The 20,130-nt window shown below is 44.7% G+C and overlaps 1 protein-coding gene across 2 annotated transcripts in view; it reads left to right on the plus strand.

Moving 5' to 3' along the window:
* The window catches only part of ARHGAP10 (Rho GTPase activating protein 10), a 998,059-nt gene that overhangs the window by 619,299 nt on the left and 358,630 nt on the right, over positions 1–20,130 (plus strand). For both annotated transcript variants that reach the window (XM_078676901.1, XM_078676902.1), the window contains exon 14: positions 1,145–1,219. In XM_078676901.1, the coding sequence (XP_078533027.1) occupies positions 1,145–1,219 (75 nt within the window). The remainder of the gene's footprint in view (positions 1–1,144; positions 1,220–20,130) is intronic.

The following is a 20,130-nucleotide window of genomic DNA, read 5'->3' on the forward strand; positions in this document are numbered from 1 at the left end:
TTCAAAATAATTGCCACATGTTGGCTACGCTTTTTGGTTCTCTCCAGGGAAATCTACAATCCCGTAGTACATTTAGAATCCCTTACTTGTGGGGAAAAAAGGATGCATATGTGGCTTGGATTTCTTTTGTGGAAAACGTTATGAAGGCTTAAATGCAAGGTGCATCAAACTTCTAAAAAGGGCTCAGCACTTCGACAGGGAAAGCCTTAGCAGTGAAGCACTGGAGTAACAATAACCCACGCAACCTGTGTGGTGCGGGGGGGGGGGGAGTGGGTGGCGAGCTCCAGGGGGTTCTCTACGGCACTGTGCTGTGCACATGCGGGCCTGAGAGCTCCTGACTGGGTCTGAAGTGTGTGGGTCCCCTCCATGTACTTTGCAAGGGGTGGGGGGCATCGAATTTCATTACGCCACTGCAGTGAGGTAGGTAATTTCAGCATGCTACAACTCTTCACTCCGATCCTTCTAACCCAAGAGTGCCTGGCAAGTTCTTGAGTGTTGGGGAGATATTGTGGATTCATACGATAAAACAGTGGGCCTTCCACTTTAAACTCTTTCCATCTATTTTATTAGAATTGTGGTGCAGCCCCTGCAACCACTTCTCTATTTTGCTCTGGGCTACCTTTAATCTTACGTATGTATTTCTAATTAATAGTCTTCAAGTCTCACACTTACCACTGTCCGAACGACATCCTTTCTTCTTTTCTGAAGCGTATTTAACCCTGCAATGCTTTCATTGTATTTTTTCCAAACCCTTCTATCGTTTCTTGCCCTCCACTCTGTGACCCCTGCTATGTGGAGTATCCGGTGTGTTGCTTGCACCATAGAGGTGGTTCCAGACCGCCATATGAAATAGGAAGGCATGATGCGCATAGGCCCTACATATTTAATGCCTAGACAATGCTGTCCCACTAGCTCTGGGTTGGTGCTGCTCATACTTGTCACCTGTAGTTGTTTTGAGGGCTGGACTCGTCTGGTTCAGTAGTCATTTGCACAGTGGTTGGTGCAAAGCCATCCAGAGTTGCATGTTTGAACACTTTTCATCAGTTGCGACAAAGTTGTACCTTTTTATCATTGAACAAAACGTTGATTGTGCATATTTTGGATGGTTTGAAGGCCTACTTAATGTACTCTTTTTCTCTTTCAGGCATAACCGACCAGGGATTGTACAGAGTGGTGGGAGTCAGCTCCAAGGTCCAGAGGCTCCTCAGTTTGTTGATAGGTATGCGCTTGTTCATCACAGCAGATCAAGCTTTAATTTGCCTTGGTTGATGCCTACTTAAAAATATTGTTTTTGTTGATCTAGCCAAAGGGTTTAGTTTACTATACAGTAACTTGGTGAAAACGAGAAGCGTCTACCTGCTCAAAGTTTCGAACTTTTGTTGTTAGAGGTGATGTCTTTGATTTCATGGTCGAAGCTTTTTCAATTAATAAATTGATGTTACTGAGGCTTTTCTGCTCATGGGTGACATCTTCAGATTGCTCTCCAGCGTTGATAGGTTGCATAATAGGGAATGCATGTGAGTTGTTTTATTTTCTTTCAATTAAGAAAGAAACTAGGGATCCATTTTGAAGGAGTAAATGAAATCTAGGAAATGAATCAAATGCATTAATATCTACTCGCCTCCGACAGTTGCATCCTTCGACTCCTCTGCACGTCTCACAACATGATCTCCTGAACCTAACCTTGGCATCCTGGGTGCTCTGCTTCGATAGCCTGCAGCAGTGACCGGCAGGGCCTGACTCGGTTAGACAGGAGTCCCGGGGTGTTACCTCTTTCTCTTGCACCGAGTTTACAAACCTGCAGCTTGACAGCAGACGCCTGCCTTTCTCAGATTCATTGGTATTCCGAGTCTGCTGTTTGCACCAGGCCGCTCTCCAGAACCAGGCATGCGCCATCTGTGCTCATAACACAGTGTTCTTTGGCAGGGCCAGGCTAAAAGCAAACCAGAATGTGGGCGCATTTCATTATCCCAGACATGGTGTGATTGACAAGCAGGTTTCGCGTCATACTGTACAGGCTGTAAGTTCAGGGCCACGTTCATGTTTGTTGTCGCGCTTACTTCAGGTGTGGCGATGCTCGTCTTGGCCCCGTTGACTTGACAAGTGTGTAGTAATTCCAAAGGTCATATCGAACCAGTTGTTTCGTCAGTATAAAAATCGATACATGGGAACTAAAGATGTGCAAAAATCTGCAACTTTTCATATGCGTTTTGCAATGAGGAGAATTAAACCTAAGTAACTTTAAATAACAAATTACGGGAATTTTGTGGACAAGCAACAATGTTTTTTATTTACTTTTTTTATATAGACGTCTTCCCGTGTTGGCTGGTTTCTAAGGGCTGTACACAGGCCCGGTTCTAGCGGGTGGGCCGGGTGGGCCAGGCCCACCCAAACATAAGCCTGGCCCACCCAAACAGGATCCTTGGCCCTCGCAGTGAGGGCTTAAAGGCAGGCGCGCAACCCCTGTGGGATCAAAGTGTTTCAACCCTTCCCCGTCGTGTGTGTCAGCCCGGGCCGAGGGGCGCACACACACAGACAGATAAGAGATTATCGCGGCCGCACCCGAGTATTTCACAGGTCTTTAAAGACCATTTACATGTCAACGAGGCTTTATTTACTTTTTCACCCCTTCCTCTCTTCATGGCGAAAGGCGACACATCCTTTCTTTGAAAAGGGTAACCTTTGGTAACCTTTGCCTACTGTCCTGCTGCTTGATATTTCTTTTTCTATGCAGCAGGAGAAAAGTTTGTTTATTCCTATTCACCTTTCCTGACCCCTGCAGTGGTTTATCACATAAGGCTGTGACACAAAGTTTGACTAATGGAATAGGTAAGAGAATGTTACTACATTTTTTTCTTTTTAAATCTGCACAGGGCCAGCAGACATACCTCGTATGTGCTTAATTTAAAAAAAAATTAAAATTATAATTATCATGGCCGATGCAGGACAACAATAAGAATACAAAATGCCCAGATAACGCTGGTGATTAATGAGCCTGCGGGAGAGCAATCATTTGTCTGTCAGTAGTTTTTAAATGCAGATAAACTGTATTTTATGTGGATAGCTCCAGGTCTTAAAGTGGGATGAAAAAACTGAGGGGTCTCTGAAAGGGGCATGGGCAATTTAATTGAGGACGTGGCTTAAAAACAGTATGTTAAAAATCTGTGTTTAGCAGTGTGTGGCCCGACTTGTATTTTGCTGTTTCTGTCATTGCATCCAGGTATATGATACAACAAGTAACATCATACCAACAAGTCAGGACTATTGGCTTTGTCAATGGTTGTTAGTTGCATAAGATAAATAACAGCAACTATGGTTTGTATATAATATTGTAAAAGCTTCCACTTAAAGCACTGGTGACATTACAACAATGTTGCTGCTCCTAAGTTTCAAAAAGAGAAGGGAAATCCAGAGAGAAAATGACTCTCTTTAAAGGATTTCCATTCCCCCTACAACGCTCACCTGGCATGACGTCATGCCGTAACTTTCCACTTGTGAGTAGTGTAAGCAGGGTACACCGATGTGCCTGCTGTCTCGAAACGGGTTTCTATCGGGCTCTGCTTTGTGCCCTGCACTGTTTTCCAGACTGCAGTGACAGCAGACTGCTATCACTGCAGTTCGGACAAAAACGGACTACCTTTGACCAGCGCACAAAACAGAGCCCGATAGAGACCCGTTTCTAGGCCTCCTTAAAAAAACTGCCAGTGCTCAGACCCAGTGAGACCCGGCCCACTTAAAGCCGTGGATAGCTCAGTGGGTTACTGCCTTTGTCACAGAGATCCTTGTGTTGCTTGCAGTTCAGAAGTTACAATCCTAACATAGGACAGTGACCAATGAACTGTCACCAAAGAGCTGCATACAAACATGAATGGTATAGTTAGAACTTCACTTTTTTTGTTTTGTGATATAGTTAGAATTTCCCCAGTCTTTCATTATTCCAATGTTGCTAAAATGAGTATGTTTGGGCAGATATACATTTTTATCAGTAAAGCTGACCCCCATGGAATACTCTTTAAATCCTAAGGTTGTGTTTCCCCAGACCAAACCCTCTTAAAATATCCTGCTCACCAATATGGATGACATGTGATTCATACACCTTGTAATCCTCATTAGCTTATGTGACAATCCCTATAGACTGATTTACATACTTGTATAATTCATTGTCTCTGTATAATGTGTGCGTCGTGTAAAGTACTACTGACACACACTACATTGATATGAGTAGCGTTATACAACAAAGGAAATGCATATGAGAAAGGGGCTACGTAAAGATAAGGGACACTGTTGGAGGGTGTCTGTGAGGGAATCCGAGGAGGAGGTAATGGGGGGGAGGGGGAGTTAGGGAGAGATGAGGGGCACTGGTGGAGGGTGGCAGTGAGGGAATACAAGTCGGAGGTCAATAGGGGGAGGGGCTATGGGGAGAGGAGGGGCACTTGTGGCGTGTGGCTGTGAGGGAATCCGAGGAGGAGGTCAATAGAGGGGGCCATTGGGAGGTAAGGGGCACGGTTGGAAGGTGGGAGTAAAAGAATTTACGGAGAAAGAGGTTATTGGTGCGGTGCCAAAAAAGACTTTCGCTTCAGCGCTGAAGCCGGCTTTTCTGTTTTTGTTTATTTAATTAGCAATTGGGTCATAAGGGCTTCTGTGGAACATACTTTAAAGTGTGTGCTAATTATATTGTCTGCTATATTCCATGTTTTAAGTTTGAAGGTGATTTTACTAATGTTTTGAACAGGAAAAATGAAAGTGGAGCCCAATGGTGCCTGATATTTGGCTGAGGCCCAAGGTCATCTGTGAGATAAGGTGCACTGGAGAGGAGTAGTGGACAATCAAGCCTCTAAGGGAGTGCGTTGCAGAGTCCGGGGTCAGTTGGAGGTAGTAATGAAGAGGGATTCTCCCTGAAGGCTCGCACAGAGGGAGCCCGAGAAGTGTCACTTGCCTGATACTCCCATCTCAGAAACCTCCTCTTCCCATCAAAGGGACATTACAAGGAAAAAACACTTTTTTAGAGTGATCACATTTAGAAAGAGATTTGGGAAAGAGTGCATTTTACTGGGCCTTGTAAGACTAAGAAGTGATAAAGAATGGCCGTGAAGCAGGCCTGCCTAGACATATATGCGTCAAATCGAGCCCGCAGTGGCCCACCCGAATGCACCCTTGGCCCACCCAAATAAAAATTCCTGGAGCCGGGCCTGGCTGTACAAAGTATAACGATGTGAATAGAAAAATGCACTTTCATTTAAGAGCAAATGGGTCAGAACTGTGTGTAGTGGGTGCCTGACTGGCTAGGTTTGTTGAAGAGCAGTGTCTATTTGTCCACCGCGTGTATGTGCATGTTTTATCTTCTAGGGGGAGGGTATTTTTCAGTAGCTGCTATTTTATATTGAGACTACTTTGGGTTGGTTTTAAATACGAATTTGGCATCTTCATAAAGCAGCTTTCCTTGAATGCTTCGAGCAGCACGTTGATAAACGTTGGGGGACCAGAATTCTGTTTCCTAGACTTGGCTGTCTTTTCTCAGACAACTACCCTGTTTTAAAAAAAAAATGTGACTGGTGAATGTGTTTTTATCTAGGCGCCTATAACCAATGACTTGCGTTTTGCTACTCCAGTGGTCTTTAAACCTTTTACTGCTGTCCCATCCCATGTAAAAACGTTTCATCGCATCCCCCACAAGGACAGATATTTGCTTCTAATTATTTTATAAAACTGGCATCTCCGAGCATATTAAGCCATTCAAACATTGCAGTTATACTCGTTTCATAAACTTTTATTCGGTTACCACTCATTATTGCAACCATAAAAAGTACAAAAGAGATAAAAATATAACTTTTTACACACAAATCAGTCATAAAAGGAAAAACATTTAAAAGGAAAAACAGCAACTTCAAGAATAATAAGTGATTATAATTACTCAAAGTTACGGCGATCTTTGATGCAAGATTTTAAAAAGTTAGCTACACACTTCGCTATGTGACTGGTCTCAAGGGATTGCAGAGCCATGAATGCCGGGCGACAAGATCTTATGCCCATTGCTCGCAATAGTGGCAAAATCCAATTTTTTCGTGGAAAAGTATAGTATTTGCAGAAGAAAATAATGTGTAATGTTGACTGAGGGGAAAGACCATTACAGGGACACGGCATAATAGTGATGGACCAATCCTGGGAATTAGGAAAAGTTACAAGGCGGAAAAAGGAGTTAAACCGGAACCTTGTCAAAAGGTATTTTTCATAGTTACTCAGGTGGAATACTCAATTATGCCTTTTATAATGCAATCAAATATATGAGTGATAACATGCGAGTGGCGACCTGAACTCACTAAAAGTTTAGAAGTAATCAGAACGTGATCCTTTATCATATATGGGCGCAGGGGCTTTGAGAACTATTTGGGACCCTCCACTCCCCCTCACTTTGACACCTATTCCTAGCCGAAATATGAGTGAAAAAAATAAATCACTGAGGGCCCATTGCAGAGTGACACACTGCCACTCTATCACTAAAAACAGTCCTTCTGATCATGACGTCTGTCTGTTTCCTCTGAGCGTAATAAATGCTCTTTTGGCAATTTACTGGCACTCTCCATCCATTTCGTTCCTACCCATCCCTTAACCCCAGCCCCACCAAGATCAGTGCAGGCCCCAGTTTGAAGGTCTCTGCACTACTGAAAGGTGCTTGCTCTCTCTGATGTCAAAGAAAATGTCTGGAGATTCTGAGAGAATGAGGTGTGTTTTTCAAGAGTACTTAGGCACGGATATCCAAGTATTTGGTTAAAGAGTAACACGGGAAGAGCTGTTCCTCAGAGAGGGGCCGGGCTGATTTACACATTTGTAGTTTGTGTAATAGATGAACAGCTGTTTTAACATATTGTCATTGTATTTGTCTCAGAGAGAAACAGAAGTTACTTGGCCCCAATTGTAACAACTAGAATCTGTTCCTTCTGGTGTCCTGGGGCCCCCATACTGCAGTCTCCAAAACTAAGAACCAAGTACCCCTTTTAGCATTTGACTCTGAGGACAGCGAGTAAGAACTCTGCTACATAACAAACACCACCTAATAAATCCGCAATCCGGTTCAAACATACATCTCAGACTGGAGTTCAGTTTTCTTTCCCCTTATCTCAATGTAATGAGATACTTATTAGTAGCAAGGTTTAGACTGAAATCCTCCTCAACTGGCTCCCCGGAAGCAGTTTTGTGGGACTCAGTACAATATGAGTGGAGTGTAGCTACTCAATGGTTAACTTATATTAGGGACTCAATTGCTATACTGAGACTTCAGAATGCATGGGTTAAAACTACCTTAACTTAAGACTTTTTAATGAAGTGGCTAAACAATCATTGTAGGTGCTTTTACAGTCTTGTGAACTTACTTTTTGTTGTTGTTTCCTATTTGGAAAATTAGAACAACTTGGCCCACTGGGGCCTCTTTATCCGCTAATTGTAGGCTGTGTAAGCAACACAAGAAAGTTATATTTATTTATTTTTTAAAAGTCCGCTCCTCAACTGCGCTTGCAAAAATATGTTGAGATCTTTGTTAAATAAATATAACTTTCGAACCTGGACAGAATCAGTATACTATAAGTGGCCGAGGTGTGATCATGAGCAGCAACGTGGTAAAGTTTGCTGGCATTTGCCTAAAGTAATTGAGAATCTTTGATGTATTATGAATTCATTTTGTCTTTTTTATTTGTTATTTACTTTTCTTTGGTGGAAGTTGTGCTTCATATATACTTCTTCTTTTGTGTTATCCTCCCTGTGACTAATATGGTAGTTTAGCTTCAGTATTACAGACAATAATATTTTAGTACTTATCAATATAATGTCAATGCCTTTTCTTTTAAAAGGAAAAACACTTTAATAAACTGAAAACGAAATCCTCCACACACAATTATAAGCACATACACACTGGCAGGTGAAAATACAAGTGAGAACACTCTCAAACGGCCTCACAAACTGTAGGGGGTGCACAGCAACCTAGAATGCAGACTAAACACCCTATGCCAGAGGCAACTTTAATGGTTTGCAGGCTAACATACCCTAACCTCCAAAAACACAATAGCCTCATATAAGCCTCAAACAACACTGTCTTATGCATTTTTTTTTTTTAAAAACAGACCTATTTGCTTTGTTAAAAGATGGCACCATATATTCAGTGATAAAAATTAGACCAGTGCTTCCCAAACTTTTTAGAACTATGGCCCAATATTTAGAACAGCAAACCTTCGTGACCCACCTAGCTTTAATGGGCATGAGGCAGGTGATTTTTTAATGTAACTAAAGCATTTATTGGTAGTGCACTGTCATTTACAGACAGCACGTTTGTGATTGAAATGGCCAGTAGGTTTGCACAGACATACAGTGTTAGACCTGGCAGCCTTGGCGTGGTTCCCACTTAACGTTTTTGCCTTTAGACCTCCTGTTTTGCTCACATCGTTTTTGCTGGCTTTAGGACTCTGCACACTTTACCACTGCTAAACAGTGTTAAAGTGCTTGTGTTCTCTCCTTAAAACATGATAACATTGACTTATATCTCATTAGCATATTTAATTCACTTACAAGTCTCTATTAAGGAGGCACTATCTGTGCCCAGGGCCTTTAACTTAAATGTTGCTAGTTGGCCTGCAGCACTGATTGTGCTACCCACATTTAAGTAACACTTTTAAACATGTCTAAGGCCTGCTATTGCAGCCTGTTTGTGCAGTTTCAAACTGCCATTTTGACCTACCTAGCAAAAGAAGCCTTTTGCATGCTCAAACCTTCCTTTTGAATACATATGTCACCCCTGGGGTGCACCCTGGCCAGCTTAGAGGGCAGGATACAGTGTATTAAAAAAGTGGACGTGCCCTGGTACTGCAAAGTCTTTCCCTCCCATAGTAGAAAGGCATTGGAGTTACCTTATTACATTTAATAAGCTGTCATTTCCAAATGGGAGCAGGTTAGTAGTTCATGTTTGGAGGCTTTAGAATTTGTAGTGAAAAATCTTAACTTATGGTGAAGTTGGATTTTAAATTCCAAGTTTGAAAATGCCACCTTTTGAAAGTTTGCATTTTCCTGCCTTAGCCATTTGGAGCCTGCATCCTGCCTCTGGGTTACATGACTGGGTGTAGTCAACAGTGTACTTTGTGTTTTCCTCCTAGACAGCCACAAACAATAGGGACCTTAACTGTGCCTGGATAAGTCATCTCTGGCAGAATGGGAAGGAGGAGCTGGGCCCAGACCCACTTAGACTTGAAGAGGTTGTGTCCTGCCTCCTCACAAAAGGCTGCATGCCCCCGTGTAGTTAGTCGGGAGTGAGGCACTTCAACAAAGGCCTGCCTCTAGAAGCTTCCCCCTTCTTCAAAGGCACAACTGGGTGTAAATATTAGACCTCAGATACTAACTCTTCACTACACTTCTGGACCTGTGGATACTCGGCCAGGAAGAAAATCTGCTGTGCTGCTGAAAGGACTACCATTCTGCTGGACTGCTGCTCTGAAGGACTGCTGCCCTCCTGCCTGGTTGAGAAGTACTGGACCTGCAGGACCCCAAAATGAGTAGAGCCTCAGGGGTAGAAGGCTCCCACAACATCGAACCAGCACCTGGACTCTACAATCTAGGAGTCTACCCTGCCAAGTGGTACCAAACCTGTCCTGAACCCTTGGAAGTGGGCCTACAGGGCTCTGCCAGCCTCTCTGGATGAAGCAGAATAGACGCATCTCCTCTGCTGCGCAGCCCAACCCTGAGCAGAACCGACACATCACCGCTGCTGTGTGGATCAGTACTGTGGGAAAGACTCACATCGCAATCCATTGCCTCATCAGACTCACTGCTGCGTGATGCATTCTCAGTGCAGGCCCTCGCATCCCTTGTTCATGGCAACCTCGACAACAGATTCCTCATGGCAGCCTTGCAGTTCCTCTGAACCGATGCACCGCTTTGGCTGCGCAATGCATCCTCGACACAGAACCTTGCAACGCTCCGCAAACTAGGATTTGAGATACTTTGTTCAGTGGGCCTGTTTGAATCCCTGTATCCAGCCTGCGCTCCATTTCAGTTGGCCCGAACTTTTTACTTTGTCCCTTTCGGTCGAGACTAGATATCCACAGATAGTGCTTTTTGGTGTTATTTTCACTGAAATATTTAAAATTACTTATCTCCAGTTGTACTGATTTTTGTCGTTTTGATTTTGTTATATATATTAAAATTCACTCTATTTTTCTAACTTGGTGCGGGTTCATTTTTGGTTGGTATGTTAACTTTATTACTGCTTGCAATGCTGCACAAATACTTTATGCATTGCCCCTCGAGATTAAGCCCGACTGCTCTCTGCCAAGCTATCAGAGGTTTGAACACAGGTTGATTTAGGGTTGGGTTGTGCCTCACCCTGACAGGGATTATGGTTGCTCCTTGTCCAAGTCACAAACCCCATTAAACCAGCAATACAATTACATACATTAGTGATCAGGGGTGAGGGTTAGGACTTGTGTTCGTGCAGTGCCATACATTGATTTTGTGTACACTACCATCCCATACCCGAGACCAATTTAAGTTTTAAATTCTCCCTGAAAGGCCGTTTATTTTTTCCAAATCCATTCTATTCTACCTGACTGTTGGTGGCTGTGGCTTCACCTGCAAAGATGGAATTTCAGCTCCTCAATCTGGAGAGCTACACTGCGGTGGAGCTGAAGGAGATTTGCAAGGAGAGGGGGCAGCCCTCCAAAAGGAACACCAAGTAGGAAGGGCTCCAAAAGGCTTTGAGAGCAGGATTTGAGGACCATCAGTTGCTGGTCACCACAGAGGGCTCGGAGGGAGAGGATGATGTGGGGACTTGGATGCCAGCCCTGTGATGCAGCTGTCATCTGAGGAGGATGACTTGAAACCCACGCTGGAACTCCCTGTCAGGAGCTGAGAGCAGCGTGTCTTCTCAAGGTCTGTCCCCAGATGAGCTGATGGACACAAAAGCTGAAAGGGAGTTTGGGCTGCAGATGGCCCAGCTATACATGGAGGTAAAGAAACTGGCCGTGCATGAAATGAAACTGGCCATGAAGGCAGATGAAAGACAAAGTGGTTCACGAGAGGAGCCCCAAAGAGCTGGACATAAGGATTAGGCAAGCAGAGTCCAGCCATCTTGGTGGCAGTATGCCTGCATTGTCCTCTTGAGACAAGAGGGTCCATATTCCTACAGGTCTGTTGTCTGAATGTGTTGTGGGTGACACCGGCATTTGGTATGAAGTTTATGAGGTATCTATATAGATGCAGAGTATCCCTGAGGAGGACTGGAGGGCTAGCTTCTGGAAGCACATCCTTAGTGAGAGGAGGGACACCGTACAGGCGGTAGATGAGGACAGGATGGGGTATCCCCCTATAAAGGAAAGCCTAGTCAGAAAGTATGGCCTTACCTCTGAGAAGTACATGCAGAACTTTAGGGACAACATGAACGCATTCCCAGCAGTCCTTTTTTATGTCCTCATATCACCAGACAAAGTCTAACAGGAAACAAGTTGGGGGGAGCTGGGAGCGAGCACAATCCTTACGTGTTGAATTTGCCAAGTCTTGATGTGGCTGGTGATGCGACCCGGGCCTCTTTGGCCACTGTGGTGTAATCATAGGAATGTATTTACCTTTTGAGGGTTAGACATATTTCCCAGTTTAAGGAACGGGCCCATACGGCATCCTTCCTTCTATTAGAACCATCAACACACTCGTAACCTCGGCATTATCCTTGCCAGTAAATTCACCAAGAAAAAAACAGATAAATGGAGTTTCATCTGTCTGCTTCCTCACTCTTCGCATACTCTAGAAAATCTTCATATGGCTCCCTATCAACACTAGATGTACCGTCACTCAAGTCCTAGTCACCAGCCGCCTGGCCTATGGCGATGCACTCTACATGGGAATCACTGCTCATCTCCTGAAGAGACTGAAAACCATACAGAACTCCACAGCCAGACTCATCCTTTACCTCCCCAAAAAGACCCACATAACCCCTCACATCAAGAAACTCCACCGATTCCCCATACAGAAGAGATGTCAATTCAAGATGGTAATCCACGCCCAAAAAGCCCTGCACAACCAAAGACCAGCCAACATCAACCACCACCTGAACGTCCACCAGCCCTCCAGACACCTGGGCTCCTCCTCCCTCTCGCACACACCGGGGTCCACCAAAGCAACAGTGGAGGATACTCCTTCTCCTACTTCACGGCTAAATTCTGGAACGAACTCCCCCTGGACCTCCACCTCCCTCCTAGAATTCCAGAAGGCACTCAAGACCTGGCTGTTCAACCGAACCTACCTGAAGCAGCAAGGCCCTCAGCGCCTGGATACCCTCACCGGTGATTAGTTGCACTTTATATATCCTGCTTGATTGATTGATTGATTGATTAAGGTGATCTTGAGAGTCCTCATTCTTTTACTCAATAGAGCTTCGCTCTTCTCTAGCTCTCCTGTTCCTAACAGGTGCTTGATTACATAGGATTCCCCAGATGAAGGCCTTGTAGGTAACCTAAGCAATAGCTAAAGGGGCTGACCCAATGTTATCACTATAAAAACCTCAGCTCTCTTTGTCCAAAACCTAACCTGTTACTTCATCTTGCAGTAGGGCCTGATTTGTAGAAGTGAGATTCCTATCAGTCTCACTGATGCAGGGACACCCTTTAGTCTATGGGTTCAATAAATGAGGATCAACACTAGAGTGGAACAAAACCCAGGTTTATTATATCTCATGAGATGAGTCTCATCACTCAGACATTGCAAGTGCCGGAGGGAGGGGGCTAACAAGTACAAGTTCACACATGGCATTTATACTTTTCGGTGCATCGTGAAACACATTGAAACCACTTCGTCATTGTTACATAATGCTTACAGAACCCCTTACACAACCCCTTTGTATAATGCTTACGTGCTGAACTGTTGAATCCTGATAAACCCCTACCCACGTCATCTTTGTAGATAGGCAAGGGTGGGTACAGGCATTGGTGGGCTTGTAGATAGGAACATCTGCGTGCTCTGGGCCTTTTGGCAGGGCAGGGCCTCTATTTTGGCACGTACGTATTATCAGCACAACCAGCTTTCAGTAAACACGTAACTTCTGACTTTATGAAAGTCCCCGCAGAAACACAAAAATGGGGGCTGGTAGACAAAATGGAAGAGGAGTAGAGGTTAACTTAACAGAATACATTTTTTACCATTCAACAGGTTTATAGTCCATTTTGGATTTTTTCTTTCAGGTGGTAACTCGAACGCCATAGTGACAGTTGAATGTTAAGAAATATGCCCATGCATATGCTTGATCTCTCTAACCTTCCCCATAATGTTGTTATCCACATAACCCAGTCTGGAATAATGGCCATATTTCTTACTGTAAAATGTATATCCCCTCTGCTGGCCCATCTGCTGACGCCAAACATCGGTGAGACCCAGATTTTACAAAATATTTTTAAAGCTTGACTCACCTCAGGCATATCAATACAGCCCCTCTTAGTGGATCTATCCAAGTTTATATCCATCAAGGTATTAAAATTGTCCCCTATAAATATTGGAAGTGAAGATTCCTATAGTTTCCACTCAAAGGTCAAGCGGTAAAATGGATCATCTGTGATAGGGCCATAAAAACCCACTCAAACAAAACTATAATTAAAACATTTCATTCTCCCAATCGCCCACCTTCCAGAGGAGTCAGTCTTGAAATCTAGTAATTCCACCCTCACACCGCTCCTTAAAATATTAGAGACTCCCTTAGAGTACCCTTCCTGATCTGAGAAGGCACACTAATCTGCCCACTTTTTAAAATAAGGTCCTACTCTCAATTCTCATCAGGTGAGTCCCTTGCAAAATTGAGATTTGAACCTCACTTTCCTCCAAATACTGAAAAATGCATCTCTGCCTCCCCTTAGACCGAAGAGTATTTACATTCTAAGTTAAGAGCTTGCTTAATTACACACCCCATTTAGTCATAGATCTTGCCTAGGAGGGAACTGTTGGAACTGTTTGTATAAGCTAATTACATGTAGATTAAGAAGGTGACCATGAGGACTCCCAACTCCCTCACTCCCCTCCAAATGCTCCTCATCCATTGCCCACCCCTGGGAGTACTCCCATTGTTAACAGGCATTACACAAATAAATCCTAAATAGAGGGAAATAGCAACTGATTAGGAGTGCTCGCTCCCTCCCCCATCGGTTATTGGCCATAATTCTGAAGGCTGACTCTCACTATTATGTCTTGTTTGACTCAGTTATGGTGTCAATATGTTCCACTTTTCTATATTTGTACATCTGATTCTTCCACATTATGTGGAGCATAGCCGGAAATCTTAGTTGTGCTTTAGCTCCCAATTTATGGAGTTCATCCATTTTCCTCCCAGCTCTCATTGATGCTGTTCCGTGGTCTTACAGATGTCTGACCTTATAATAAAAGTGAACCCATTAGAGGAATAGAAGATATTTTTTAATGCTAGACCGAAGAGAAGTTCTTTTACTGTGTACGACAAAAAATTATCAGGATCTTCTTAGGCTTCTGACGGTTGAGGATTCCTCCTGACGGGGTCTTTGTGGGCTCTCTGTATCTCAGTCTCAAGATTTACATTGAGCCGATCTTTAAGGACAGTTTCTTAAAGTAACAATATTATAAAACTCTTCATATCCCCTTTTTTAGCTGCTTCTGGAACATTCAAAATTTTGAGTTTTTTTCCCATAGACTGGTTTTCGAGTCTTTCTATATCTTTTTTCAGGGTTTAATTTTGCTTTGCCATCCCGGTGATATCAAAAGGGGTTTCGTGGTTATCCTGACTTACCTGAATAATTGTGTCTTCCAATACTTTGGTGCGTTCAGTAGCCTCATCCAACTTTTTACCCTGGGGCGTGGCAGGAAGCATGGATTCCCTACTCATTGGATTCAGAAACAGTGAACCTCTTTTGCATTTCAGCTTTAAGGCCCAGCAGAATCAATGCAAATGACCCGTCTGTCTGCACAAGCCCTTCTAGTCCTCCTGCCCTCACATTAATATTTTTTGTTGGAGCATTACCCAAAACTGTTCCACACATCAAGAGCTAAGCTAACTTGCACTCTCGCCCTCCTGAAGGGATCTGAGAATCTCAAATCTATTGCCTGTAATTATTTGGGCATTGGTTTGATTAATAACTGCCACAGAGGGCCTTTCTGTTTACCAATGTGTTGCCTTCATCCATATTTCTGGCGAAAGGTGAGCTCGCAGCAGAAGGGGTCTTTACAGCCTGTTCTCTGAAGCTCATGGTAGGGAGGCCCCTCTCTAAATTCTAAGTAGAAGATAAGGCCATGGCCTTGAAAAAGGAATTCAACAAGGAGTACCATTAAGAGAAGCAGAGGCATTTTTTCCTATTTTCGCCCTCAATTACCATGGATCTTTTTGCCTTACCTGGATTCTTTCCCCGCAGGTGATTTACATTTAGCCTGTCCTGCACCCTTACCCAAACTAATGTCTTTTTTAAAATATACTTTCTGAGGCTCTTCAGGGACAATTAAAGTTATTCTATGGGTGTGCTTTAGAGGCAATAGTAGGTCTAAGGAGTTGTGTAAACAGTAAATACCAGGAGCGTTGATCTGGTTCCTGGTCTGTTCCATCCAAATGGCCCTAAATAGTATTATTTACAATCTGGGAGTCACCATCCTTTAGGCTCTTATGAATGTCCTTTAAAGGAGACCAAGTTACCTCTCCTGCAGTTGGTGGTATCAAATTAACGGAATTAGGAGAAGCGCGAACTCCTGGGCTTCTGAAGCCCTTTCCTGAGTCCTGATCTTAACTGCCTGTTCTGGCTCTGCCACATGGAACCCGGGCAAACACTTCCCTGCCACACCGCAACTCCTGAGCATCGTCCTCCCAGTGGGGCTGCTGGGCGGAAATAGGAGAGGGCGCTCTGGACATCTGCAGAGACTGTATTGCTGTAGGTTTCCTTTTGAAAAACTTGAGAGGAACATTAACCTAGGGTGGAACGGGTTTGGGAGGAGCGTTAATTGAGCCACAGCATGGTGGGAGCTTGCAGTTACCATATTCTCCTGCTGCCTCCAATTACAGCTACCTGGTGGATTGTATGGACTCCTTTTGCAAGGAACTGGATCGATGGGTGGGTGAAGGTCAGTGAAGTAAAGGATTATCGGGAGCTGTACTATTTGATTGTGCAATAGCACGTGTTCAGTCTTTGTTTTTCAGATCTTCCCCAGCACCTTATTGACTGTAAGCTCACTGACCCCAGGGAGTTGCCAAGGAGGCAGACCACTGGCTCAGCACCAGGGAAGGTATATGGGGATATCACCACAGGGGTGGACAGGGCCCCCACCAGAAGAATGAGGGGGGAGTTGAGCATAAAAACCAGGAGTTCTCTAACTAGCTCTCATGGTCAGAAATCCCAATCCCCACCTGAACAATAGAAGGAATTGGTTTCCTGTTATTAAGCCATCAGGGAAGACACCCTGTGAGAAATTGGATTACTGGTTGAGGGGATGAAATCCTTTTCAAGCAGCTACCACAATTCTTCTCCGGGTGAAGTAACAAGCAACCCCTAAATTAACCTGTGCTCAACCCTTGGGTAGCTTGGAAAAGAGCAGTCAGGCTTAACTTAAAGGCAATATGTAAAATATTGTACAACACCTCAAACAATAACACAGTGAGAATACACCACAAAAGGAGAACACAGCAAAGTTATAAATATAGAGGAATTTTTCATAAATAAAACTAGACTAAAATGACAAAAATCCAATCAGTAGAACCAGAGATATTCAGTTTGAAAGATTTTAGCAAGAATAGCGGCAAAAAGGTGAAAAGCACCAACTGTGGATATCTGGTCACGCTGGATGAGACAAAGTCACAACTTCAGGTTAACCTTGATGAAGCGTGGGCTGGCTACAGGGACACAGTTAGGCTCACTGAACAAAGTACCTTCAATCCTGGTTTGTAGAGCGTTGCGAGGATCCACATCAAAGATGTGTTGTACAGCCAAAGCGATGCATTTGTTCCCAGATGTGGTGAGGCTGCAGTTCGAGGTCCTGTGTGTAGTCATTGAAGATTCCAATGATGAGGGCTTGTGATACGAAATCCGGAGTCGGGAATGTGTAGTGCAGTAGGGGCGATACATTGGGTCCAAGGAGCTGTGCTGCAGAGTCTGGCGTAGTCGATGCTGCCATCAACGAGGGAGGTGAAGGCCTGAGCTGAGAATTCATCAGGCAGTGACAGTTCTTAAGGTTATGCTAGTCTTTGCAACAGGTCTAATCTACGCAGCAGCAGAGATGCGTTGGTTGTGCCCTGGATTGCATTGCACAGCCAAGAAGATGCGCAGTTTCACTGGATCCACAGAGGATGGCAAAGCACCTTAGGCGCACTTCAGAGGGTCCCGGCCTAGATTGCAGGTGCAAAGTTGATGGAGTCTTTTGTCCCTGAGGCTCAAGTCAGGAGGCCTTCCAACTAGCCCTTGGAGTCACTGTAGGGTTCTGGGTTCAAGAGATGCTGTTCCAATCTTTCTCAGCCAGGTAGGAGGGCATCCGACAGCAGGTCAGCACAGCAAAGCAGGAGTCCAGCAGAGTGTAATCATTCAGCAGCACAGCAATCTTTCTTCCTGGTAGTATATCCACAGGTCCAGAAGTGTACTGAAGAGGTGGTGTCTGAGGTCCAGTATTTATACCATTTGTGCCTATGAAGGGGGGGCAGCTACTAGAGGTTCCTCTTTGAAGTCCCTAGGGATCCTGCATTCCTTGATCTAGCTTCAGACTAGCTACAGAACATCTGCAGCCCTTTGTGTGGAGGCAGCACACAGCCTATTAAATTAAGAAGGGATGTGTCCAGCTCCTGGCTTCCATCCTGCCAATGATGGCCCATCCAGGCACAACTAAGCTCCCTATTGTGGGTGGCTGTCTAGGAGGAATACACAAAGCTCAACTGTCGGGTACACCCAGCCATGTGACCAGAGACATTATACAGGCACTAGCTAAGGCAGGAAAATGCCAACTTTCTAAAAGTGACTTTTCAGAATTGCAATTTAAAATCCAACTTTACCATAAGTTAGGATTTAAAATTGTGATTCCAGAGACCTCAACCATGAACTTGTTATCTCTTCCCATTTGGAAATTACACTTATACAATATAATAAGACAACTCCAATGCTATCATGTGGGAGAGATGGGCCTTAGTGAAAAACTAATTTAAGAGCTTTTTACTACCAGGACATGTAAAACTCAAGAGTATATGTCCTACATTTTAAATACATTTCATCCTGCCCTCTAGGCTTTCCAGGGCCTACCCTTTGGGTGACTTATATGTAATAAAAAAGAAGGTTTTGGTCTGGCAAAAGGTTTATTTTACCATGTCTACATAGCAGTATACAACTGCACCCATATGCTCTGTAAGGGCAGGCCTGAGACATGTATAAAAAGCTACTTAAGTGGGTTACACACTCCGTTCTTCAGGCCCACCTAGTAGTATTTAATTTACAGGCCCTGGGTACATGTAATACCGCTTTACTAGGGACTTACAAGTAAATTAAATGTGACAATTGGGGGGGTAAGCCAAGATGACCATGTTTAGAGGAAAGAGCACAAGCAGTTGAGTATCGGTTAGCAGTGGTAAAGTGTGTACATTCCTAAGGCCAGCAAAAACGTCGTCAGAAAAAATGGGGGAGAAAGGCACAATATTTGGGGAAGACCATCCTAAGGCTGACTGGTCTTACAAACCCCCATTTGCTATGAGTTTCAACAGGTTGGGCACTATAAGGGGGGTGCCAAGTGGACAGAGCCCCGCACTGGTGGGCATACACTGGGGATGGTTAGTGTAGTGCTTGGGGAGGGGATTTTCCCATATTGTGTGGGAGGCAGCATAGAGGTTACCCTACTGTCCCTGGGTGATAGAGAGATGGTGCAGAGAACTCACATGCCTAGTAACACTAGGAAATACAGGAAGTGGATCACCATCAATGGACAGAGGGTGGAGACTCTGAGAGACACTAGAGCCACCACGACAACTGTCAGATGTAATCTGGTGATCCCAGAGCGGTTAGTCCCTAATGCATTCCACCAGGGTATTGCAGCCGACAATAATGATAGTTACTGCCCAGTGGATCTGGTCTTCTTTGAGTGTGAAGGAAGGAGGGTCTCAGGTTCCTTTTGGGTTGCTGTAAGTCCATCCATGCTTGTGGATTGTCTGCTTTGTAATGACCTAGAGCACACCATCTGGAAGTAGGGTGAGCTCATGTCGCACTTGGTGATGTTAGGGTTGCCTGAACGGGTGTGCCTGACCATGTAGTCCTTTGCCAAACAAGAGGGTAGTCAGGAGGGTCTTGTGCCAGGAAGAATGACCCAGTTGCCTGCCAAAAAGAGGAAAGGAAAGAGGCACGAGAAACTGGCTCCTAAAACTCCCATGGTCTGGAAGAAGGCTGAGCCTGAGGATGATGTCCTGGAACTTACAGGGGAGCACATAGCCACCATGGGGAACCTACCCGAGCTGACTGGCAGGCAGCAGGAAGGGGTTCCCACCAGGGAGGAGTTCTACAAGGCACTGATAGAGCACCCTACTTTTGTGGGCCTACAGCGGCAGGCCGAGGCAGCTGGCGACACCCCTGGTATTCGCTTGATGGATGGTCTCCTGTATAGCGAGTCCAAGGTTTCTGGGACTGGCGCAACCCATGTGTCTGTGGTCCTCCAGTGCTACAGGGCTCTCTGCCTGGAGCTGGCTCATGATGTTCCCCCGGCAGGTCATCTGGGGCAGGACAAGGACTTTGAGAGGCTTGTCAACCACTTTTTTGGCTCCACATAAGGATGGCCTCAGATTCATTCTGCAGGTAATGCCAGGCCAGTGGCAAGTCAGGAGGTAATCACAAAACTCCCCTGCAGTCACTCACTGTGGTTGGCACTCCTTTCGAGGAGTGGCCAACAACATTGTCGGGCCTTTGGACCACAAGACAGCCCTCCGCAACAGGTTCATCCCGATCTTGGTCGACCATGACTCTCAGTACGCAGAGGCTATATCTCTGAGGACGTTGACTGCACCTGCGGTGTCCAGGGCACTGATGGGGTTATTTGCCCATGTAAGGTTCCCCAAGGAGGTAGTATCTGACTGTGGTCCCAACTTCATGTCGGGGTACATGAAGTCCATGTGGAAGGAGTGTGGGTGATCTACAAGTTCTCCACTCTTTA

This window comes from Lissotriton helveticus, chromosome 2_1 (genome assembly GCF_964261635.1).
Source record: "Lissotriton helveticus chromosome 2_1, aLisHel1.1, whole genome shotgun sequence".
In the NCBI taxonomy this organism is placed as follows: Eukaryota; Metazoa; Chordata; class Amphibia; order Caudata; family Salamandridae; genus Lissotriton; species Lissotriton helveticus.